This window comes from Drosophila simulans, chromosome 2L, assembly GCF_016746395.2.
Source record: "Drosophila simulans strain w501 chromosome 2L, Prin_Dsim_3.1, whole genome shotgun sequence".
NCBI lineage: Eukaryota > Metazoa > Arthropoda > Insecta > Diptera > Drosophilidae > Drosophila > Drosophila simulans.
In genome coordinates this window covers 3,484,907-3,510,907 of record NC_052520.2, presented here as the reverse complement: position 1 = coordinate 3,510,907, position 26,001 = coordinate 3,484,907, and the positions used below count along the sequence as shown (strand labels likewise).

The window sequence follows — 26,001 nt, the reverse complement described above, 5'->3', positions numbered from 1 at the left end:
TTTTATAGATTAAGGTTACAAAACTTATCTTGCTCAACGAAGAGATAGGCTGCTTATCTGCATTTCAACAGTGTAGTGCTTTATATGATCCATATTAAGTTAGTACAACTGAGGTTTTTGTTTTGGCGCTCCATAGGAAACAAATAGATATTGCTTTATTCTGGCATTTGAGAGGAACATCTACAAATGGTCGGTTTGTGTACGTTAATGAGGTGCGCTCCTTGCGGCAAATGGCACAATTTGAAACAAATCTACAGGGATTTGACGGCCAGTCTCTTCATCTTGGGCGCATTCCTCTTGGCCTGGCGCTTCTGCTCCTTAGCCTCCCAACGGCGCTGCTTCTCTGGGTCCTCGTCGGCCAGAATGCGCTCCTTCTCCTGCTTACGCTTATCCTCGCGTCTCTGAGCGGCAGCCTCGGCGCGGGCGGCATGGGTGCTCTTCAAGAACTCCTCCTCCACGCGCTGACGGTTCTTGTCCGACTTGGCTTTGCCCTAGAATTGCCACAACAAATTAATCGTAAATCCAAACTAAATAAAATTTGCGTATATTACCTCCTTGGACATGCGATAGGTCTTTAGACGCTCCATCAAATAAAAGATCAACAATAACAACGGCTTAATGGTCTCCATTTCGGCGTGCTTCGGCAAATTGAAGCCGGCGAGAAGCACGGCCTTGGTTTCGGGCTGCTTGAGGGTGCCACCCTCTTCCTGCTGGATGGGCCCACTGAACTGGTCCGAGATGTGCAGGTAATCGATATAGCTTTGGTACTTGTTAAGTGCAGTGATAATACGTGACTCGAGGATGGCGGACGTGGCCTCCGGGATTTCGGAAAGCACGCCGAAGCCGGTGGGCACATTGTAGCGATCCTCCGGCTTGCCGACTAGACTACAGAACTTGCTCTGTTCGCAGGAAGGAGCAATGTTAAGTTAAGGCATTGTTACTCGTATTGCATTCTCTTACCAGATCCGTATACTCTTTGAAGACCTTGGTAATGGTCTTTTTGGTACCAACTGCAAATACGAATGCATCCATTACACCGCGTGTGAGTTCAATTTTGATGTGGGCCTGGTCCAGCTGTGGGCGCATTAGTCCCGCCACCAAGGAGACCAGATCCTGTCGCTTGATCATCTTCAGCTCGACGAGCATGCCCTCGCAACAGGTCCTGCCGGAGCACCAGAGAGTATAAAGACTCTCGCTCTCCTTGATCAGTCCCGGATTCTCGTTCTCCGCCTTGCCATCGTCTCCGACCAGGGCGAAGTTCTCATCCAGCAGGGCTCTGTGGGTACTAAACCAAAGCTGCGCTAAGCGCGCGTTCTTGGCCTTTCCCGCAAAGAAGTTGGCGAAGTAGGCCAACAACCCTGCCACCATGAGCATCTCCATCCAGTAGGAGTCCCAGTGGGTGCGGAAGTGCAGAGGGATGTTTGGTATGTTCAGTTTGGGCTCAACCTTTTGGTCGATGGGTGGATCCTTGGAGTCTCCGCCATCGTAGCCCTCGAACTCTTCCTCGTCCTGGAAATGGGTTTCAGTCAATTGTAAGTTAAATAATTTCTTGTCACAACTTTGCTCTTTTGGTGAAACTGTGATCCCCTGAGTTCGAAGTTCAAGTTATGAATAAATCATGTGGGTTCCAACAAAGTTTATAAACTTTAACTCGTTTCTACGTTACATAATTCAATGACTATCTAACGATTACAGACTTTTAGAAGTACTTCACACTAGAGAAGATATAAGGTAAGGTATCCCCAAAAATCCCTGTCATCATGGTGAAAGTTGAAATACGATGAAATTTATGTGTAAAAGCATTGAATTAAATGTTCCCAATGAATCTTTATGCACGCTTATGACCAAGTATTTTGTGAGGGAAAGAAGGGAACACAAGTCAAACTATATGAAAGCCTAGTTACATTTCACTGAGCAAGTTCTTGACCAAAGTTCCTAACCCCATTTGACCCCTTTGCAGCGAACAGCCGACTTTGTTTACCTGGAAGTGCTCGAACTCATCGTCATCCTCGACCAGGCCGTCCTCCTCGTCGCTCTCCTGGTTTTGTGCTTGCTTCCGCGGCTCCTTTGCAGGCGGATCGTCGCGGGACTCGCCGTGGCTGGATCCTGCTCCTCCGGAGAACGAGTCTGCATTCTTGGCCGCTGGCTCCGCGTAAAAGTTGCCGTCGTCGAATTCGGCAAAATCATCACTGTCGTCTTCCTCGAAGTCGCTCTCCGACTTGGTGCTGGCGAAGCAGATGAGCGCCAGGAGCAGGAATGCAAATACTGGTCGCATCTTGGGGGTAGTACGATGGCGCAATCTAATCGGTTCACTTAAGTTATAATTTATCTAAATGTCCTAAAACTTTTCACACTAATTAAGAAAAAAAAACTAGGTTAAATGGTTAGTGTGGCAGTCGTGTATAGGTTGGAAAATAAAACGCGTTAGTCCCTTTCAGTTTGAATGCAATTCGGTATTCACAATAAACACACGCTTATTAAATGCTTTCCAACTTATTCTTTTAATTTTGAATTAATAAATACAATAAATATGAGGCACGATACATCTAAAATTATGAAATGTATTAAAATTATACTTTAGTCGTCAGTATTTTTCTCTGCCTACTCTGCTACCACACTGGTCACAACACGTTGCACTGCTCGAAACATATTTAGTTTTTTGCTAGTGCCACGATTTAAATTAAGAAATTGTTCTAAACAATTACGAATATCATTGAGAACTAAGCAATGGTGAGCACTAGCCGGAAATCGCATTCCCCCGCCCTTTGATGAGTCACCGAAACTGCCACGAGGACGAGCCGGCTGATGCAATTGGCCGCGGCATTTCTGCATTTGAAAGGAAATTAGCATTCTAATAGGTTTACTTTTCACCATAACAGGCCACAACCGAACGCAAGGGCACCTTTAAGGTGGAGTATCTACAGAAGATCGAGCGGGAGGTGCAGCAGCGATGGGAGACGGAGCGCGTGCACGAATCGGATGCGCCGACGGCCCCAAAGAAGCGGCAGGCGGAGAAGTTCTTCGTGACCTTTCCGTTTCCCTACATGAACGGACGCCTCCACCTGGGCCACACCTTCTCGCTGTCGAAGGCAGAGTACTCGATGCGCTACCATCGCCTGAAGGGACGGCGCGTACTCTGGCCCTTCGGATTCCACTGCACCGGCATGCCCATCAAGGCGTGTGCGGACAAGCTAACGCGCGAACTGGAGCAGTTCGGCTTTCCACCACAGTTCCCCGAGACCGAGGATGTGGTCCCCGTTGCCGTTGAAGCCGCATCCGAGGTGCCCAAGGACAAGTCCAAGGGAAAGAAGAGCAAAGCGGTTGCCAAAACCGGCGCTGCCAAATACCAATGGCAAATCATGAAGAGCCTCGGACTGAAGGACGAGGAAATCAAGGACTTTGCCAATGCCGAGCACTGGCTTAACTACTTCCCACCGCTGGCGGTGCAGGATCTCAAGCGAATCGGCGTGCACGTGGACTGGAGGCGTACATTCATCACCACGGATGCCAATCCCTATTTCGACTCGTTCGTGCGCTGGCAGTTCAACCACCTGAAGGAGCGGGGCAAGATCATGTACGGCAAGCGGTATACCATATATTCGCCCAAGGATGGGCAGCCGTGCATGGACCACGATCGCTCCTCGGGCGAGGGAGTGGGTCCTCAGGAGTACACCCTCATCAAGATGAAGGTTCTGGAGGCGCCCAAGGCTTTGAGGTAAGAATGAGATTTCTGTTTGAGGTGTTTTTTTTTTTTAATTATAAAAGTTTTATTCCTAGCTCCATCAAGCAGCCAATTTTCATGGTGGCCGCCACTCTGCGTCCGGAGACCATGTACGGGCAGACAAACTGCTGGTTGCATCCGGACATCAAGTATATCGCCTGGCAGACAAGCAAGAACAACGAAGTGTGGGTGAGCACGCGTAGGGCTGCTAGAAATATGACTTACCAGGGATTCACTGCCGTGGAAGGGGATATTAAGGTGTTGGCTGAGGTAACTGGTCAAGATCTACTGGGAGTTCCTCTTTCGGCACCTCTGACCACGCACAAGGTTGTCTACACCTTGCCCATGCTGAGTATCAAGGAGGATAAGGGAACTGGCGTGGTCACATCAGTCCCCTCTGATTCCCCCGATGATTACGCCGCTTTGGTGGATCTCCAAAAGAAGGAGGCGTTCCGCCAGAAGTATGGACTGACAGATGAAATGGTACTGCCATACGAGCCTATCCCCATCATCGAAGTGCCTACGCTGGGCAAACTATGTGCCGTCCATGCCTATGAAACTCTTAAGATTCAATCACAGAACGACAAGGATAAGCTGGCTGAAGCTAAGGAAATGTGTTATCTGAAGAGTAAGAGTAGTAGTAGAGGCTATCTAAGTTTCCGGTTCTAAATTACATTCTCCACTTACAGGTTTCTATGATGGAGTAATGTTGGTGGGTCCATATGCCGGCCGCAAGATTCAGGATGTGAAGAAGGATCTGCAGAAACGTTTGGTGGATGCCAACGAAGCGGATATTTATTACGAGCCGGAAAAGACCATTATGTCTCGTTCAGCTGACGAGTGCGTGGTAGCTCTATGTAACCAGTGGTACCTCAACTACGGTGAGCCTGAATGGCAGGCCCAGGCCACCAAGATCTTGCACGGCATGGAAACCTTCCACGAGGAGGCGCGCAATAATTTCGAAGCATGTTTGAACTGGCTGCACGAGTACGCTTGCTCCAGAACCTACGGCCTTGGAACAAAATTGCCTTGGGACGACAAGTGGTTGATTGAGTCCCTCTCGGACTCCACCATATACATGGCCTTTTATACCGTGGCGCACCTGCTCCAGGGTGGCACTTTCCGCGGAGAGAAACCAGGACCTTTTGGTAGGTTGAATTGCTCCCACTAATGATTTGGAACATTTACATTTACACTTTCACAGGCATCAAACCGTCCGACATGACTGGCGAAATCTGGGACTATATTTTCTTTAAGGAAACCCCACTGCCAAAAAAGACGGCTATTAAACAGGAACATCTGGCAGTTCTGCGACGTGAGTTTGAGTACTGGTATCCAATGGATCTCCGTGTTTCTGGCAAAGATCTCATCCAGAACCACTTGACCTTCTGCCTTTACAATCACGCTGCCATTTGGCCTAATGATGAGAACAAGTGGCCCAAAGGAATGCGTGTCAATGGTCATCTGCTGCTGAATTCTGCCAAGATGTCCAAATCGGACGGAAACTTCCTAACTCTGACCGAAGCTGTGGACAAATTCTCTGCCGATGGCATGCGCCTTTGTTTGGCTGATGCCGGCGACAGTGTGGAGGATGCCAATTTCGTGGAGAGCACCGCGGATGCAGGCATCCTGCGTCTATACACTTTCATTGAGTGGGTGAAAGAGATGTTAGAAAACAGGAGCAGTCTGAGAAAGGGCACAGACAAGACCTTCAACGATCAAGTTTTCCTGAGTGAACTCAATTTGAAAACCCAGCAAACCGACGATAATTACCGAAAGATGTTGTTCAAGGAGGCTCTAAGGAGTGGATTCTACGAACTGCAGTTGGCCAGGGACAAGTACAGGGAGCTGTGTGGCGCACATGGAATGCATGAAGATCTGGTGTTGGAGTTCATTCGCAGACAAGCTCTTTTGGTATCCCCTATTTGCCCTCATATGGCGGAGCATGTATGGGGACTGCTGGGTAACAAGGAGTCCATTGTTCATGCTCGGTGGCCAGAAGTGGGAGCCATCAACGAAGTCGATATCCTGTGCTCGGAGTACCTCATGGAAGCCGCTCACTCGTTCCGTCTGAACCTCAAGAACTTGCTGCAAATCAAGGGCAAGGCCGGAAAAGATAAATCTGTGAATGTCCAGGCAGCGAAACCGAATCGAGGCCTTGTTTGGGTCGCCAAGACCTATCCTCCTTGGCAGTGCTGTGTCCTCGATACCATGAAGGAGTTGTTTAACAAAACGCAGGCCCTTCCAGATAACAAAGTCATCGCTGCTACACTGCAGCAAAAGGCCGAGTTAAAGAAGTTCATGAAACGAGTGATGCCCTTTGCCCAGATGATTCGCGAAAAGGTGGAGTCCGGCAAGGGTGTGGCTGCATTGGCCGTGACTTTGGAGTTCGATGAGCGTCAGGTGTTGATCAGCAATTTGGAGTACCTGAAGAACACACTGGATGTCAGTAGTTTCTATTGCTTTATCAGTTGCTCTCAAATTAACGTTGGTTTACTTTCAGCTTGATGTCTTGGAAATTAAGTACACCGATGATCCGTCAGCGCCGGAGAAAACTCGTGAGGAAGTGCGTCCCGGCTCTCCCTTCATCAGCTTTTCAGTGACCCCAAATGTGAGCGTTGAGCTCACGAATCCTATCGAGCGTTCGTCGCTTTTCCAGGTCAACACTGTCATTTCCGAGGGAGATACGGTCCAATCTCTACGAGAGAAACTCTCCAAGATTATTGGGCTTAAAACGGATGCGGGTACCCTTAAGATCTGGCGGTATGAGGATCCCGTTCTGGGACCCCGAAAAATTCCCAACTTTGAGGATTTCAAAGCAGGAAAGTCTGTTCTCGGCGAGGGAAACTTCGTTCTGGATGTGGAGAACAAGAAAGTGAGCCTGGAGCAGGCAGGAAAACTCACCGAAGTGGGAAGGAATCTGATCTATGTGGTGGATTAAGTCAAACAGCATCACAAGTCCAACTAACTTATTCATAGAATGAAATTGAAATGTTGTAAAACACAAATAATGGCTATTAAAATGTACTGTGAGTTGCTTGTGCCCAATTTAACTTACGATAGATTATGGTATACGATATATTCCTAAGTTAGCTGCTGAACCATTTAAGTTACCTTATGTGAGTCCGACTGAACTTGAAACATTTTACAATGACTATTTCATGGGGTATTACAAGTGACCCAATTAAACAATTGAATGCTAACTGAAAGATAACGACTTTATTCTGAAACATCGAGGAGACCAAGTGACTTTTTAAATGAGAGTGTGCCCAATGCCACCCCGAAATGAATGTGTTCCGAGCATTTTGTGTGTCAGTTGGCGGATAAGCTGCACATTGGTGGCACAGCGGGTCTTCTACCCACTGGGTGGCTATCACTAATCCAAGAAAAGCATTCCTATATAAGGTTGTACTCCGCCTTAGGCCACAGAATACCTTCGCCTTATGTTGAACAACCATGTTGGCTCTCCGCTTGTTTGTACTGCTGCAGTGCAGCCTGTTGGTTCTGGCTGGCGTTTGTTTAATACCACAGCCCGTTAAAAGGCAGCGATCGCTTGAGGATGTTATAAAGAATCCCTGGAAGCTATCGCCCCGCCTGGATGGCCGCATTGTGGGCGGTCACCGCATCAACATCACCGATGCACCACATCAGGTTTCGCTGCAGACCTCGTCCCATATCTGCGGAGGTTCTATTATATCCGAGGAGTGGATATTGACTGCCGCCCATTGCACATAGTAAGTTAGCCGCTCAGGGAATCTTCTCTAGAGAGTATGCCAAAAATGATTCCTCCTGATTTTGTAGTGGTAAAACGGCAGATCGCCTGAAAGTACGCCTCGGAACCAGCGAATTCGCTCGCAGTGGCCAACTGCTGCGGGTGCAGAAGATCGTCCAGCACTCCCAGTTCAACTACACCAATGTGGATTACGATTTCTCGCTACTTCAGCTAGCTCATCCCATCAAGTTTGACGAGACCAAAAAGGCCGTCAAGCTGCCCGAGTCTCAGATGAAATTCATGGACGGGGAAGCCTGCTTCGTGAGTGGTTGGGGCAACACCCAGAACCTGCTGGAGTCCCGCGAGTGGCTGCGTCAGGTGGAGGTGCCTCTGGTCAATCAGGAGCTGTGCAGCGAGAAGTACAAGCAGTACGGCGGCGTCACCGAGCGAATGATCTGTGCTGGATTTCTGGAAGGCGGAAAGGATGCGTGCCAAGGCGATTCCGGCGGTCCGATGGTGAGTGAATCGGGCGAGCTGGTGGGCGTGGTTAGCTGGGGCTACGGTTGCGCTAAGCCCGACTATCCGGGTGTCTACTCGAGAGTGAGTTTCGCACGGGATTGGATCAAGGAGCACAGTGGTGTTTAGATTCGTATATCCTGCACAACAAACTTAAACTTTTAAGTCAATTTCTCCCTATGCGATTGCTTGAACTAGATGTATTTCAAAAACCCGCAATAAATAAATTATCAAACGATGCCAACCAATCTGCTTGAACCATTTCATAATGCGGCGCTTCGATAGAAGGATTCGCACACGTTGCCAGCACGCAGCCAGCATTTCAAACACGCGACCCTCCAGGATATCGCACACTTCGCCGGCGCATGTCGCGTTGTTGGAAATGAGTCTACTTGGCCACGTTAAGAGGATGTGTCGGGCTGCACGAGTCCTTGGCCGTTTGTGAGGGATGGAGTGGGCATCGCATCTAATTGTTTTGCTTTTCAATGGGAGGCTTATCAGCCAACTGTCATCGTGGCTGTGCACCGTTCATGTGTTACATGCGGCGTATACGCAATTACTTGCATTACGTATACGTAGGGACAAGTTAGTGTGCATCATGAACAATCGGTTGGCGTGGCTTACTTTGCCGTTGAGCGGACTCCGCCATTGTTGTGTTTGCTTAGTGATAAATTAGCTTACAGAAATTAACATCAGGCGTTGCATAATTCAGATGTATGCACTTGCATAGCGTTGGCATTGGCCAAGTGATCGCACCACTTACGTAGCCTTAAATGGAAACTTTGCGCGGATCGGCTGAAGTGGTCTAATCAGTGCTATGCACTTTCGTTTTTCTCCATTTACTTTACACCCATAAATATATAATAAAAATATTATTTGCTAGAATTGATTAATTAATAGTTGAAATGTATTCAATCAAAATCTGCTCCTTTATACTAAAAATATAGTTAGATTAGACCATCTAATTAACAGCCCAATTAATTAGTTTCTTTTTTTTTTCGACAACTAAATCTCTTATTGAATTAATAGAATTTGATAGTCTGGGTTGAATAACATTTTGACGTCAAATCGCCTATTGTGAGTGAGTGACTTCGTAGAATGAGAGTGTCAGTTATTTATTTCTATCGCCTCAGGCCGAGCAAAAGTATTTTCCCAAATCTCCGTTTCCAGTCGATTTGCCACCGCGATTCGATGCCGACGTGCTGCAGCTCGCGCCACCGAGGAAAAACACTCAAAGTAAATATATACGCTCCCTATAGTATACGCATTCAATGAGCCCGGTGCGTATACGCCGCGTGTGCCCGCGCCTGCAACCAACTGTTGATTCCGTGCCCAAAAGGATTATTCAACGGATCATCTGAGGCACTCAGAGCCGAACAATGTCACCCTGACGAAGCCTACGGCCGAGACGTTTGAAGGCAGAGTTAAAACGTTTAACTTTACACTGAAAAAAATATTGGTTTTATTGTGAAACAGTAAACAAAATAAATTACGATTTATGTAACAAAACATATCATTGAATATATTATATTATAGAAAAAAGTGAGTGTTATCTAGTCTAAAAATACGTAGTTATGAAACCATTTTTTAAAATTATTTAGCAATTATTTTAAGGTGAAAGAATCTCTTCAAAGTAAATTATCTAAACAGTTAGGGATCGTTATTGAAGATACAATTTGGTAAATTGACACACATATTTTTTTTGAGTGCACAGAAGCGTTCTGACTATTGCTGTTGTTCCCAGAGTGTTCTCCGTATTTTCCGGCGCTGGTTATTCATGTTATCGAACATCGCAGTGGCGGTTGGCAAATAAACGTGCGGCACGTTGTGATTACACGTGAGCCGAGTTCCCCGGCCGTCCGGCAGTGGGTGCGAGCGGGACGGAGCAGCGCGGCGAGAGCTTTCGGCTCGCGTCTCTCGTTCGCACAAACGCCGGCAGCGGCACGTTGGCCCTGTGTGAGTGGGTGTTTCGGTCAGTGTGTGTATCTGTGAGATGCATTTTGTATCTGACTTCGGTGAGCTAGCCGTAACTTAGATCGCATTCAGCATTGTGCGTTCCAAGTAAGCGGTTCGTTGAGCGGTTCGAAGTTTATCAACAAAATAGAAGTCTCGAAAATAAATATCTCTCAAATAAACAACACTGAATAAAGATATTTTGCTAAAAGAATCTTGAATACTTTGGTGGATTCATGCAATAATATTTATAAATTCACATGTTAATAATTCTTAAGAGAGTGACTCACTGCTTTTTCTCTCAGTGCTTAGCCTAGATTGCAATCGAAAAAAGTGCAAATTAATTGTTATTGAAGTTGCATTTTACATAAGCCGAAAACGAGCTGCAACAGTATAAAGAATTTCGTTGTGCAGTGTTAACAATACAAAGTTCACAAAGTGTTAAATAAAATTGCACATCCCCAACAAATTTTTCCTAAATGCTTAAAATCTTAATATTACCAAAATGCTGAATTTACCTTAACAAATATTTTTAAAAATACTTTCAGATATAACTCAAAAATAATTTCGTTAGTGTATATAACAGCACTGAAACTAAAACACGATCTATTCTGCAAAGAAACCCAAAAAGTGCTCAGAAAAGCTCAATTGCTTAGAAACATAAACATTCAGCTTTAATTGTTGATTGCATTACAGCCAGCTAACGCTAAAAAAGTTAAATTGTCTGCGACCGAGAAAAACAAAAATAATTGGTAAGAAATATAAAGTAGTATATTTAAAATTTCCAAAGTTTAGAACTGACCTAACACAGTTCGTTTTCAGTTGACCCCTGACAAAATTACACTTTAACAAAGCTTTTTAAAAAGCGCTTTAAAGCGACATATTCAAGCAATTAAAGCTTGCACAGAAAGAAAACCCATTTTCAAATGAAAACGAAATCACATAATACTGGGAAAAAGAAAACAAGTTAAAGGGGCAATTTACGAAGTACAACAATTCTTCCTTACAATTCTTATGTAAAAAGCACGCAGTGAACTGTCAAAAAAGGAGGCTTGGCCTTCCACGGAATTCCTGTCAGAAACAGGATAGCGAAATAAGTACAGGAATCGTCCTGAAACTGACAGATTTCATCCTGGCACACAGATGTTGAGTGCTTTCTGCCCGTTTAGCCAGGATTTTAACGACCCTCAGATTTATTGGCATTGCAAATTCAAATCTTAAATATTTATTCGTGATCTATCTTAGCTTTCCGTTTCAAATGCAAATTCGCCCTCGCTTCAATGAATTTCCCCTTTGCGAAAGAATGAAAATTGTTTTCACTCTCCAAGAAAAGTAGATACTCAGCTCTAAATTTCAATGCGCATATCATTTTGTAGTTCTCGCCTTGCGTTTTATGTAAGTTGGGTCTTTGATTTCATAACCAGTCAGCGGAAATGGTATTGGGGTTGCTAGAAACGTTTCACAGATACAAAGATGCTCAGATGAGCTATGATTACAGATGGTGCAAAAATTATGCTAGACCAACAAAATTTGATGTTAGTTTCAGTGGAAATATTAAGTTAAAATTAAAAAAAAAGTATTTTTCTTTTTTTTTCTGTTAGGAATCATTGATTTCTTAATGTCTATATTTTTTAATAATTTCTATAAAAGTTTCATAATTTATTATCCCACAATTTACACACCTAACTCCAACTTCTTAAACATAATCTCCTTTTGAGCATTTTTAAATTTTTTAAACAATTTCCCACTTTAATTTATAGTAGATCAGCTAGGCCATAAATGCCATTGCACTAATTTTAAAATTTTCTCAACTGTTTGCGCAGTTTATTTTCCGGTCTTGGCCATTTAGCGTGCCATTTAACGTGTTCGCCCAAAAGAGGGCAACGAAAACCAATGCAGCTGAACTGCACTCTCTTTTGTGACCAAATATAGCGCGAAACATTCAAAGTCAGCAGGCTGGAAGCCGTACAAATACCAGATCCTGCATCCCGATTCATGTCCTATAAATATCGCTACGGGTGGTCGGATGTTCCGACTGCAGGCTTTGTTCCTCCGGAGTCCGTAGTCCGTAGTCCGTTTGCGAACCCAGTGGCTTTGTCCTCCAACTGTGTTGTTTACACAATCAGCCCGGATGTCTGCAAGTGAGTCACATGCGGCCACCGGGTGCCGCAGTCGCCTGTTGAGGATTTGCCTGGTTACGTGATGGCTGAAGGTTGGGCTCCCCCTTGTGGGCGGGCGCCAATCCAGCCCACTTTTTCACTTTCCGGCCTGGCAAGTGTGGCTTCTTGGAACTTTCGGGGCTCGTCTGGCAGGCAGTTTCCTTGATTCGACTCGCAACGGGTGGTAAATGGGAGACGTGCTGTGCGGACACGTGTGTGAGGTGATGTGGCCGGATTTAATGGGAGTTGATTCGGGTTTCATCCCCGAGCGGCTGCAATTGCAGCACATTGCATGGACTGCGCCCTTGATGGTCACATGGGTGACGATTTTGTTTGCGAGTGCAAATATTTATGGGAATCATTTTGGGTTGCGTAATGCCCTGCGAAGACGATGGGCCAGTGACCTTAACTTATTTTAGGGTGACTGTTACAGCTATAAAAAATGCAACTATCTTACCTTATATTAAATATATTATTAGCTTTAAAATACATATATTTGGTACCATTTCACAACGTATTTAAATGTGTCATACGTAACAAATATTTGACTTTTAACAACAATTAAATTAATATTTTTATATGCTTGTCTTTACAGTTACCGCGCAAATTGCTAAGAAGTACCTCAATGTTCACAGTCGACAATGAGCAGAGTTAGGCAGCTCAACAATCACATCTGGAATAATCAGAACTTTATCAAGTGAAATCGGTTATGGACTGGTTACTAGCAACTCCGCAGTTGTACAGCGCGTTCTCCTCCTTGGGTTGCTTGGAGGGCGATACCTATGTGGTCAACCCGAATGCATTGGGTAAGTAGTGAACATAGGATACTACATCATTTCGATTTTTAACTTCTTTTCAATCCTCAGCCATTCTGGAGGAGATCAACTACAAGCTCACCTATGAGGACCAAACGCTGCGCACCTTTCGACGGGCCATTGGATTCGGCCAGAATGTGAGGTCAGATCTGATACCGCTGCTGGAGAATGCCAAGGATGATGCGGTCCTGGAGTCGGTCATCCGGATACTGGTCAACCTGACGGTGCCGGTGGAGTGCCTCTTCTCCGTGGACGTGATGTACCGCACGGATGTGGGTCGCCACACCATCTTCGAGCTGAACAAGCTGCTGTACACCAGCAAGGAAGCATTTACCGAGGCCAGGAGCACCAAGAGCGTGGTGGAGTACATGAAACACATCCTGGAGTCGGACCCCAAGCTGTCGCCGCACAAATGCGATCAAATCAACAACTGTCTGCTGCTTCTGAGGAATATCCTGCACATTCCGGAGACGCATGCCCATTGCGTGATGCCCATGATGCAGTCGATGCCGCATGGCATCTCCATGCAGAACACGATCTTGTGGAACCTTTTCATCCAGAGCATAGACAAGTTACTCCTGTATCTGATGACCTGTCCGCAGAGAGCCTTCTGGGGAGTGACCATGGTGCAACTGATTGCTCTGATCTACAAGGATCAGCATGTGAGCACTCTGCAAAAACTACTAAGCCTCTGGTTCGAAGCCTCTCTGTCGGAGAGCTCTGAGGATAATGAGAGTAATACCTCGCCCCCCAAACAGGGAAGTGGCGATTCCAGCCCCATGCTGACTTCCGATCCCACCTCCGATTCCTCGGACAACGGCAGCAATGGCCGTGGCATGGGTGGTGGCATGCGGGAGGGAACAGCGGCCACTTTGCAGGAGGTGAGCCGCAAAGGTCAGGAATACCAGAACGCCATGGCCAGAGTGCCAGCGGATAAGCCCGATGGCTCCGAAGAGGCCAGCGATATGACGGGGAACGACAGCGAGCAGCCAGGATCGCCGGAGCAATCACAGCCCGCCGGCGAGTCCATGGACGATGGAGATTACGAGGACCAGAGACACAGCCAGCTGAACGAGCACGGCGAGGAGGATGAAGATGAGGTGAGTTCCTATGACCAGTGTCTTTTCAATATATAAGTATCGTACTCTTTCAGGACGAAGTGGAGGAAGAGGAGTACCTACAATTGGGACCAGCCTCGGAGCCCCTAAACTTAACCCAACAACCAGCTGACAAGGTCAACAACACTACCAGCCCAACGTCCAGCCCGCCACAGGGCTGCCTGGGCACAGAGCCATTCAAGCCACCACCTCCTCTGCCAGTCAGAGCCTCCACCTCGGCACACGCTCAAATGCAGAAGTTCAACGAATCGTCCTACGCGTCCCACGTATCTGCGGTTAAATTGGGCCAAAAGTCCCCCCATGCCGGACAACTTCAGCTGACCAAGGGCAAGTGTTGTCCACAGAAACGGGAATGCCCCTCCTCGCAGTCTGAGCTATCGGATTGCGGTTATGGCACCCAGGTGGAAAATCAGGAATCCATTTCCACCTCCAGCAACGACGACGATGGACCGCAGGGCAAGCCGCAGCACCAGAAGCCTCCGTGTAACACGAAGCCACGGAATAAACCACGGACGATTATGTCGCCAATGGACAAAAAGGAGCTAAGACGCAAAAAACTGGTCAAGCGCAGCAAAAGCAGCCTGTAAGTTCCTGGAAAATTCACAGAAAATTGATTAGAAATCAGAAATTATTATGAGTTTTTTAAAAATGTTAACAACTTTTGCAACCATTTAACCATAATATTGAATTCACAGCATCAACATGAAGGGTCTGGTTCAGCACACCCCCACTGATGATGACATCTCTAATCTGCTAAAGGAATTCACCGTGGATTTCCTCCTCAAGGGTTACAGCTATCTGGTGGAGGAATTGCACATGCAACTGCTTTCCAATGCGGTATGTCGAGATTGATAATGAAATTATTATAAGTACTATAATTTCGATTTTCTTAAAAACAATTTTACACACACTAACTAACTAATTGAGACAGAACAAGGTGAATTTTTGATTTATGATGTGCTCATGCCTTTTTATATGTTTTTTATAAGGCTTAGTAGATTAGGTTCATTCTCTTTTAAAATACCTCACATACTGCTTTTCTTATTTTAATTATGATATTATATAGTATAATAAAAACTAAAGAGAACTTCTCGGATTTCCCTCAGAAGGTGCCCATTGACACATCGCACTTCTTCTGGCTGGTCACCTACTTCCTGAAGTTTGCCGCCCAACTGGAGCTGGACATGGAGCACATCGACACCATTCTCACCTACGATGTTTTGAGCTACTTGACCTATGAGGGTGTTTCCCTTTGTGAACAACTGGAACTGAATGCCCGACAGGAGGGCAGTGACCTGAAGCCCTATCTGAGGCGGATGCACTTGGTGGTGACGGCCATCCGGGAGTTCCTCCAGGCCATCGACACATACAACAAAGTGACCCATCTGAACGAGGACGACAAGGCCCATTTGAGGCAGCTCCAGCTGCAGATTAGCGAGATGTCCGATCTGAGGTGCCTTTTTGTCCTGCTGCTTAGGCGCTTCAATCCCAGCATCCATTCCAAGCAGTATCTCCAGGATCTGGTGGTTACCAATCACATCCTCCTCCTCATTCTGGACAGTTCGGCCAAACTGGGTGGATGTCAAACCATTCGCCTGTCGGAGCACATTACACAGTACGATTATACCTTACAGCGAATTCTTTTCGACTTTATTAATGGAATAATATTACAGGTTTGCCACGCTGGAGGTGATGCACTACTATGGCATCCTCTTGGAGGACTTCAACAACAACGGAGAGTTTGTCAATGACTGCATCTTCACCATGATGCATCACATAGGTGGCGATCTGGGCCAGATTGGGGTTCTATTCCAACCAATTATTTTGAAAACCTATTCAAGAATTTGGGAAGCGGACTATGAACTGTGCGATGTAAGTTTCTTCAGAGATTGACTCTTTTGCTTTCATAATACAACATATTCTTATAGGACTGGTCTGATCTTATCGAGTATGTGATTCACAAGTTCATGAATACTCCTCCGAAGTCGCCACTCACCATTCCCACAACTTCCTTAACGGAAATGACCAAGGAACACAACCAGGAGCATACCGTTTGGTAAGGATTTCAGAAGTTTTCCTTGAAGCAATATATTTAATAAGGGTATAAGCAATATATTGAAATATTAAACCAAAATCTTTGATCTAAGATACAACTAACCTAAGCAATAAACATAACACTTTTAACATTTGTGGACCATAAGAACCAGATGTCTAGCGTTTTCTTTTAGACATATTTAGTCGTCCTAAACAAAACTCCATCTGTGGATGAGCTACAAGAGATTTTTAAAGTGTAATTCAATGATTTTTAGGGATCCAAGTATTTATGACTTTTAGGTTCACTAAGACTAACGCAATGTACACTTAGCTAACTCATGCAGACGGTAGTATTTAGTCAATGTTATTAACCATAACTATATTCTTTAGCTCATGGTCGCAGGAGGAAATGGATACACTGTATTGGTATTATGTGCAGAGCAAGAAGAACAACGATATTGTGGGAAAGATAGTTAAGCTCTTCAGCAACAACGGCAACAAGCTGAAAACCCGGATTTCTATTATCCAACAACTTTTGCAACAAGTGAGGATTTAAAAAGAATTCTCAGTATGGATTTTATTAATACTTTGCCTAATTCTTGTAGGACATTATTACCCTGTTGGAGTACGATGATCTGATGAAGTTCGAGGATGCGGAGTATCAGAGAACTTTGCTGACCACTCCCACTTCCGCAACCACAGAGTCTGGAATTGAGATTAAGGAGTGCGCCTACGGCAAACCCTCAGATGATGTGCAGGTGAGTTGGCTCGATATTACTGCCAGGAAGTAAATAACAATGAATTTCCCAATTTTCCAGATCCTGCTGGACCTGATCATCAAGGAAAACAAAGCGCAGCATTTGTTATGGCTGCAGAGGATCCTCATCGAGTGCTGCTTCGTCAAGCTGACCCTGCGGAGTGGTCTCAAGGTTCCGGAAGGCGATCACATCATGGAGCCGGTGGCCTATCACTGCATCTGCAAGCAGAAGTCCATTCCGGTGGTGCAGTGGAACAACGAGCAATCCACTACGATGCTGTACCAGCCCTTTGTGCTGCTGCTCCACAAACTGGGCATTCAGCTGCCGGCGGACGCGGGCTCGATCTTCGCCAGAATTCCGGACTACTGGACACCGGAGACCATGTACGGACTGGCCAAGAAGCTGGGACCGCTGGACAAACGTGAGTTAAAGTCAACCACAGAAAAAGAACCCATTTGCCATTCCACAAAGGTGATGTATATACCGTTATCAACAATTTTTGCTCTCTCTCTGTGTGAAATTTTGATCATGGGAATCTCGCCCGAAACCGAATCCAAATCCGTGCTTCCATCCATTCCCATTCTCATTGTGTGTCCGTCGGTGTATCTCGATATGCTGTGTGCCTCTCTCCTTCTCCTCCTTCTGGGCTCTTATAGTCAACCTAAAGTTCGACACCAGCGAACTGGAGGATGCGACGGCGTCGAGTCCGTCGCGGTACCACCACACCGGACCCCGCAACTCGCTCAGCTCGGTGAGCAGCCTGGACGTGGACCTCGGCGAGCCCGAGGAGCTGGCCCTCATACCCGAGGTGGATGCGGCCGTGGAGAAGGCACACGCCATGGCGTCCACGCCATCGCCCAGCGAGATGTTCGCGGTGCCCAAGACGAAGCACTGCAACTCGATCATCAGGTGAGCATCTATCGGAATAGAAGAAGGACTCCTCTCTCCTGACCTTCCAATTGCTAATTTCCCATTATCTCATCGCTATCCCACAGATACACACCCGATCCCACGCCTCCAGTGCCCAACTGGCTGCAGTTGGTCATGCGCAGCAAATGCAATCAGCGCACAGGTCCGGCTGGTGATCCCAGCGATTGGTAAGTGCACTTTGTCCACATGCATCCATATCCATATCCACATCCACCACATCCCCATCCACATCCACATGCATATCCATGTCCATATGCAGAGCCAAGTGGTGCGACCTAGCCCAACCTGAGCGAAGACAATGCCGAAAATCTTCAGATTTATGGCACACGGCAGCCGTTAAGGCTCTCCAAGCAGCGAACATATTGTTAACACGACGCTGCGCTCTCTCTGCCAACTGAAATCAGCCAACTTCGAGCTCTGGACCGCGATTTATGAACTTTGCGGTGCATTTACTTTCCTGTGTTGACAGTCGTTGTCGCCAGTTGCGCACTAAATGTCAGCTCCGTTTTGGCCATTGTGTCTGTCGGCCAGTCTCCCTGCCTTCCACTTAGAACTGAATGCACTGGCGTTTTATTATGTATCTTGAAAGTTATGGGCTTGGAAAAGTAATTAAAATCAGCATTTTAAGATCATTACTCAAGGTGTCTAAACGCTTGCAGTAAATAAGAAGATAGTTCTTTTATTTGACATAACTTTTAGAATGCTTTTGGTAAACTTATTAGAGACTTCTGGCTAAGTTAGTCAAGGAGTAGTAGAGGCAAAATATAGATAATTGAAATATTGTAGCTATAGAAATTTTTCATGAACTAGCACCGTTGTTTTTCCCAGTGCACCCTGGACCACCGCTCGACTATCTATCTAGATGCATTTAGAGTGTGTTTCCCATCCGCTTTGGCCATGTGTGTCCGTATTACTCGTACTTTTGGACCGACTCCGAGTCCGACTCCATCTCCGACTCCGTCTACGTCTCAAGACCCCACACGATCAGATGCAGCTCACCCGCTGGCGCAGCTAGCTGCTCCTGCGATTTTGCGATTCCGATTGCGACGGCTGCTGCTCATGTTGAACAGCGTTTTGCATTTGGGTTTATGACTTTTTGTATGGCATTTTGTTGTTACACCGAAACTCTTAGATTCGCGATAAATAGGCGGGTTAACCGATTAGAGGATAACGCAAAGTATATTGGGACTGCCGTAGAACACGCTTGGGAATGCGAACGCAAAGGGTGGGGCTGCGTTTAATTTGGGCGTTTAAACGAGTTTGCTTGATTGATATCTGGCAATTAGATACTTCGAGTTCTAATTAAACAGGCATAATATTGAATTAATGAGTGTGCCGAGGTTTTTCTTGCTTTGGTGATATCAAAACATTTATTTTGTTAAATATCAAATTTCTGAAATCTGAAATTTACATAACTCCATAAGCTTAATGATTTATTTGCTCTTGGAAAAACAAAGTTGTGTGTGTTAAGCAAGACTTAAATTGAATGTGAATTTAGCAAAACAAGTAATAACTTTATAAACATAGTATTTGTATTTCAAGAAGTTTGTTTTTCAAGCTTACCCCAGTGATACCCAAACTTTCCACACCCTCTCCTGGGTTTTTTTTCTTAAGAATCATTTACACCTTCGCCACAAGCGAACACACAGCTATCCGGCAATCAATGCTATCCGTGAGATACATGGGCCTGACCTCTGTCAGCGAACCCAGCAGCAGCAAAAACCCAGCAGCAACATGAGCAGCAGCCGCAGCAACAACTGCAGCAGCAGCAGCAACATCAAGAGCAACACGAAATGAAGTCATCGCGATTAGCACGCGCAGCTGAGACAGAGCCTATGAATGTCGGGGCAGTTGTATCTGATAGATACACGTAGAGTGGAGGACAGTGGCTACACTCGCACCCTGGCTGCATAAATTGAGTTTGTGTCTTTGTCGCATAAATAAACCAGATAATCGCGGCAGCTGGTTGAAGTCAATCAATTCATTAGGCTTATAGGGCGAAATCAAAGCGTTTACACCGAATTAACTTTAATAAACCGCCTGAATAATTGCCCATTGTTCTGGGTAATTAGAAATCGGAGCTTGGCTATGGAGACCGCCATTAATCACATCGAGAGATCGTGACATTTAGCCAGGTCTTACAATCATCCGACAACTGCTGTTGCATCCTTAGAAGAAACTGTCGTCGACCCCATGAGAACTTCCAGTAGACTGAACCAGTTTTTGGACTGAAATTTGCATATTTTTTTGTCCTCTAACTGCGTTTTGCTCTTCGAAGGCATGTGATATTTTTATTTATACCTTGCTGATATTTTATTTATTGTTTGCTGCACAAACGGTGCGGTGGTTCCTCTGCCTTTGTCAAACGAGTTTTGTCTTTGCAGTATGTTACTGTTTTTTAGTTTCATTTGCCTTTTGCGTGGAAAGTAAAAGTCAAATGTTACGCGATCTTTGGCCCCCTGGGGCATCCCCGAGCTGAAAAGGCAGTGCGTGAGTGCCATAGTGCGACCAAACAAGTTCTTTTTCCAGTCTCGATACTACAACAAACTATATAAAAAGCTAGCTAAGTTGCTGACTCAGCAGTAGACTTAGATCATTAAGGATGAAGTAGGTTTGAAAACTATTTCACATGCTAGTAGAAGCGGTAAAGTATCTTTCAGATACTTTAAGTAATTGCATAACTGCGTAAAAGCTTAAGCAAATTATCACTAGATGCAGACACACTTTCTGGCCGCTTTTATTGTATTTTTTTTTTAGTTGCCCTCGGGGCGTGGGCGTTGACAAAAGGCAATTTTCCAAAGTAATTTACTCTGACGCCTGGCGAAAATTGAATTTGACATTTTTCTCATTTTTTGCCGGTTTTTTTTTGACTTCGAAGTCGTACAGGCATTGGCCAGCCCACTAGGAAGCCCAAGTCAACAGCTCGAGTTGCAGCTTGAGTTGCACCTTTCAAGTGGCCCGTGGGCTGTGTTTTCCACTCCGCAATCTGTCAGGAGCAGCAGCAACACCAAGTGAACAGCAGCAACATGGGGCAGAAGACTACTAACCATATATATATATATGATTGTTCCATTGGATTTCCCAGCTTCAATTGGCGACCTTCTTGGGCTCCGAATTCATGTTGGGTTTGGCCTGGGTTATAATTTTTTTTTTCCTCTTTGCTTCTACATTTTGTTAACATTTTGCATTATTATTGCCAATGCACTTTGTGGCTGCTGCAGAGCAATAAGTGCAACATGCAGCCGAAACATGGACACCTATTGCTCTCTGGTGGACTGGGGCTGCCACCACATCAATCAGGCCCATAAATCATTTTAATTATTAAATAAACAAGTTGCGGAAAAAAGAACTACTGCAGCCGTGGAGTCTGCTGAGTCATTCTATTCGGGAACTGCATCTACAGCCATAAAGTGTGAGAATATATGGGCTCGGGTAGCAAAGGGTTAATTGAGCAGCGATCTGTAAAGTTTATATGAAAGGAAAGGTATAGGTAATGAAAAGGTACAAATTGGGAGATTGGAAATTTGATACATTTAATTAATAGCTTGATGAAATTGTATAATCTAATCCAGCCATTCATTCTACTAACCTCATTGTTTGATTCCATCTTCTTTTACAGCGTGGGCTCCTCGTCGACAACAGTGGACGATGAGGGATTGGGCAAGTCCATCAGTGCAGCCACTTCGCAGGCGGCGAGCACCTCCATGAGCACGGTTAATCCCACAACCACTTTGAGCCTCAATATGCTGAACACCTTCATGGGAAGCCACAACGAGAACAGCAGCAGTTCCGGATGCGGAGGCACCGTGTCCTCCCTGTCCATGGTGGCTCTGATGAGCACTGGCGCGGTCGGCGGAGGAGGCAACACCTCTGGACTGGACATGGATGTGGACGCCTCCATGAAGTCGTCGTTCGAGCGACTGGAGGTCAACGGATCGCACTTCTCGCGGGCCAACAACTTGGACCAGGAGTACAGTGCTATGGTGGCATCTGTGTACGAAAAGGAGAAGGAATTAAAGTGAGTGCGATTGAGCCTGGTGTCCCAGCTCAAAGGATGCCTATTTAACAAGTCGCACATAGGTTACATTTATTTGTTTTAAAAAAATATTTTTAAAACGTTATTTTAAACATGCCTCCTCTCAGTTTGACAGATTTCTTCCATGCAATATTTTCTCGCTCGCCTCACATGGCCTTTTTCTAAAATATTTTCAATAGTTTTTGATGCTATACGTTAGTAATTTGAAAATATTGTTTGCACAGATTTCTTGAATAGCGAGTTCTCCTCTTACGTACATACTTTGAAATATGTATTGCAGGTCTCCCCTTTACCAAATACTTATTATAAGCCTAATTAATTGTTCGGCTTATCTCGGCCAGTCGGTTGGCACACAGCTTAGAAGCATATTTTAAGATAAATAATTGTTATATATTAAGGATGGTGAAATGTGGCACTATCCAAACCATTTCATTCGTTTATTTTGTGACCCAACCCCCTTTCCCATTGAGTTTACTCAGATATATATTGGCTTTCAACGAACGATAAAAAGAAAATCGAAACCGATGGAGGCGAGGCTCTAGTCAATCCCCAGCCAAGATTTCGACCTGGCTAATTGACAATTAGACAGATTGCGCAAATGGCAGCCCGTCATTGTGTCAATATGTCGACCAAAGAGGGGAAAAGCTGGAGAATGCCGGGCATTGCTGAACAGTGTCTCACATAAATTTATGGCAAGCAATTATTCAATTTCAGCCATTTGTGGCTGGCAAACATATTCACAGTTTGTATGCGATTTCAATGGCTCTTTTTTGGCCACCAAATTGTTCTTGTCCTTTTTTTCTGTGGGCGAGTATTCTTTTGTGTGTGTGCTCATGTTTCGTCTTTTGGCTCATGATCATTGCAGCAGCGACAATGTCTCTTTGGCCTCGGACCTGACCAGAATGTATGTGAGCGATGAGGACGATCGACTTGAGCGAACCGAGATCCGGGTGCCCCACTATCACTGAGGATCCAATTCCAATCGATCCGATCTGATCCGATCCGATATCCGAGTTTTGAGTGAGGCCACCCAGCTGGAAAGAATTGTACCTTAATCAATCAAATCAAGTAACGTTTAATATCACCCGGCACAAGGATTGTACATTTTATGACCTCTGAATGCAAAAGTATACCTGATTAATTAGCTACGCATAACGTAAATTACGCGGATAAAGTAAAGTCCAAGCAGAAAGTGAAGAAAAGTGCATTATTTGGTTAATGAATGTGAGGCTCTGCAGACTGTTTGCCTATGCTAGCCCACTAGATACTCTTAAGTTAACCTTAGTTTCCAATCGTATTCGGTATACCTACCTACCACATACACACACATACATGTAAATGGGCAGTTCCTGGTTCAAATAGTGCAAATATACACAGATAAATCTATTTACACGTTTAAGAAAGAAGAGCGGCCGGTGTCCATCCACCAAAAACCATCTGTATGTATATCCTTAGTCATAAGTTATGCTTAGCAGTAATAAAGCTTTCCCTGTAGCCAAAAGCAACAAATCTCCGTCTCTGACTGGGTGCAAATCCAAATGTGAATAATGTGCAGCAAATTGGCGGAGCCGCATAAAAAACGAGCGGTGGGCACCGCGAATTAAGGTCAATCCGGGGGTCAGGGGATCGGGCGAGGAACCAATCTGGGGAGACTCCACGCACGGTAGCCGATAGAACTGAGAAATAGCCACAGCGCCAAAGAAATATTGAAAAAAGTACACTGAACAAATATTACTAGAAAAAGAAAAACATTTAAAATATATAAATCACAATCTTAAATAATGCTTTTCATTTAAACTGGCCCATTCAAACTTTACAAGCCCCAAGATCAAATGATATCCAATTCATCAACTTAGTTCACAAATTTGTGTAGTCACAGTGTAATAAATAAAACTTAGGCGACTCGGTTCCAGTCACATATTGGGACTTGGTCTGGCCCATACATAAATGGCAAAACATGGCTAAAACAATTACCAAAATGCGGCGGGCACAACAATCGGCCATCGTAGCATAAGCATACTACTCGTACAAGAAATAATAATAATAATTGTGGCCAATTGCTGCTTAGTTGGCTAGTTAATTGCAACATGGCCAAGACGACAGTCCCCTCTCGGCCAACTCTCGATGGCCACGAGTTCTTGGCTCGACTCGACTTGGCTAGAATGGCGAGAGGCTCTTTGGGAGGTAAGTGATTCACTGTGGTTGGCGACCAGTTCGGAAGTTCCGTTTTGGCTAAGTTTATTTCCTCGTTTTATTGTTGGCCAAAATGCCCATATTATTTAATTTATTCACGGACAATGCTTGGGCTTAATAATATACTTTAGGCACAATGAATGATAATGATTTAAATGGAGTTTCATTTATAGTTAAACACAATTAGTTCCATGCATACTATTTGGACTAAATATTTATTTCATGTAAAAGGGTATTAATTTTTTTAAATTCCTTTACCATTTCTAATTTGAGCCACAAGCATCTATGACTTCAAAATCACCCATTCGTTTCATCGCCTGTGTTTGCCATTGTGGTGCACTGGTGACGGGTTGGCTTATGTCTTCGCCTGCAACTCGGCCCGCAACTTCTGGCCAAAATGCAGTTGGCAGTGCAATTACCAAGACAAGCAGCTAATTTTATTTGCTGTAAACGTGCGCCTCCGCCTGCAGATTTGCTGTGGGTTTATGGCTGTGGTGGTAGTGTTTTGTTTCGGTGGGAATAATCCGATGACTTTTATTCGAGAACACGCCGATTGCGTGTCTGAGGCGCATTAAGCTCCTTTGACGGGCTGCCGCCTTCGTCACTCGTCAATTGAGTTGTCAGCACTAGAAGTGAGAAAATCCATTAATCGGGGTGGTCTCTTTAGTTGCGATCCGGCTTAGACTGGGTGCTAAATGGCCAAAGAGGCCGGGCCCATATGCAAATCGAACCGGAAATCGCGGCGTCCGCGATTTGAAAGTGAAGAGTAGCACTCCCCACAAAAGAAGCGATTGTCAAAGGCTCCGGCCAGATTAAATAGCACAATGAGCACGTCGATCGCGAAACTTGCTCATTTGAAAGTTGAGTTCAAGTTCAGAAATGGCAATGGCAACGGCAACAGGTTGCTATAATTTATTTACCACAATAAGCTATTATCCCACATGCACAAATAGTTGTCAACGGGAACGATGGAGCGGCAAGAAACTCTTTTCGTTTGTGGTTTTTTGGTGGTTTTATACCCTAATCGAAGTGGGTTTGTTTTTTGCTACTTCGGAATGCAATAAAAATTTAATTTTTTTAATGTTAAACAAGCTATAATTGAGTGCAGCCAATATAAAATTTGGCGTTGTACGACATGACATCTAAGTGCAATTATATTTTAATAATTTTCTTTCCTTATAACACATCTGCTTACAGACTGGCATAATACCCAACAAAATCATTATACCCCAAAAGTAACTAACCAGCTTCTTTCAAAGCAAATGGCCATCCTCAATGCTCATTCAATAATGACTTTGATCTTTGGCAACGGAACAGTCGAATATTATTTCTGAAAAGCCATGTGAAATGGGCACTAAAAGCCAGTCTGATGTAATAGGGAAGTGTGAGACATTTAGATAACATTTGGCCAGGTCCCTCGCAAAGATTTGGATAGTACTTGAGGCTCTGGAATTTTTTGGGCATTTCAAGGAGGGCCAGGAGAGCAGCAGCAGCGGCAGCAGCTCGAAAAGTCGTGTCAAGACAAAGTGCAATAATTCACACTCACTTTCGGGTTTGACGGTTTATAGGTGGGAACACCAGCGAGACCAGAAACACCAGCAACATTAGCAACATTGCAACTCGCAACCCCGCAGAATCGACAGCTCGGACATGCCCAGACACTCCACTTATATAGAGTCCCGCGATTATGAAACTCTACATGAGCACGGCTGACACTCTATATAGTTTATGACTTGATAAACCCTCGCATCGATCCGCGAGCAACCCATTGTCCAAATAAAGTCATAAGCCTGTGCGGCTGCAGCAGAGACCAAATTCAATTTACGATTTGTTTGATCGAGCATTTGAAATATGAAATGTTGAACCAATTTTGCCTGGCCACCGGCGGCAATTTTCAGCTCTCCGATTTATAGTTCAATTTGATCATGATTTATCCAAACGCCCATAAATAATAACCGAGATTAGGCGGCCAGGGAGTGGCCTTTGCCTCGGTCTCTAATTGATGGCGATGCGAAATTTAATTATCGGTAGTCGAGTGGTCAGCCATCAGGTGCTC

At 45.1% G+C, this 26,001-nt stretch overlaps 4 protein-coding genes across 4 annotated transcripts; 3 read left to right on the top strand and 1 right to left on the bottom strand.

The window, feature by feature from the left end:
* Positions 1-114: 114 nt before the first annotated feature.
* On the bottom strand, positions 115-2,426 carry LOC6730878 (PAT complex subunit CCDC47). Its single transcript, XM_016179477.3, has 4 exons — positions 1,982-2,426; positions 961-1,509; positions 552-899; positions 115-491 (listed from the first exon to the last, which is right to left on the bottom strand). Exons 1-4 carry the CDS (start codon positions 2,273-2,275, stop codon positions 252-254), a joined length of 1,431 nt encoding a protein of 476 aa, XP_016023302.1. The 5' UTR covers positions 2,276-2,426; the 3' UTR covers positions 115-251.
* A 146-nt stretch (positions 2,427-2,572) lies between these two features.
* On the top strand, positions 2,573-6,774 carry LOC6730877 (leucine--tRNA ligase, cytoplasmic). Its single transcript, XM_016179059.3, has 6 exons — positions 2,573-2,730; positions 2,880-3,715; positions 3,778-4,349; positions 4,411-4,869; positions 4,926-6,166; positions 6,225-6,774. Exons 1-6 carry the CDS (start codon positions 2,728-2,730, stop codon positions 6,660-6,662), a joined length of 3,549 nt encoding a protein of 1,182 aa, XP_016023301.1. The 5' UTR covers positions 2,573-2,727; the 3' UTR covers positions 6,663-6,774.
* Positions 6,775-6,923: 149 nt separating this feature from the next.
* LOC6730876 (trypsin-1) lies at positions 6,924-10,606 on the top strand. Its single transcript, XM_016179060.2, has 3 exons — positions 6,924-7,455; positions 7,523-9,491; positions 10,451-10,606. Exons 1-2 carry the CDS (start codon positions 7,178-7,180, stop codon positions 8,076-8,078), a joined length of 834 nt encoding a protein of 277 aa, XP_016023300.1. The 5' UTR covers positions 6,924-7,177; the 3' UTR covers positions 8,079-9,491; positions 10,451-10,606.
* Positions 10,607-12,672: 2,066 nt separating this feature from the next.
* On the top strand, positions 12,673-23,261 carry LOC6730875 (protein timeless). Its single transcript, XM_016179062.3, is given in 15 exon segments — positions 12,673-12,751; positions 12,754-12,867; positions 12,928-13,976; positions 14,030-14,577; positions 14,690-14,831; positions 15,101-15,609; positions 15,668-15,866; positions 15,923-16,050; positions 16,419-16,572; positions 16,634-16,786; positions 16,847-17,207; positions 17,443-17,695; positions 17,782-17,883; positions 21,336-21,734; positions 22,618-23,261. Coding segments are annotated over 15 exon segments (4,263 nt in total). The 5' UTR covers positions 12,673-12,702; the 3' UTR covers positions 22,721-23,261.
* Positions 23,262-26,001: the final 2,740 nt, after the last annotated feature.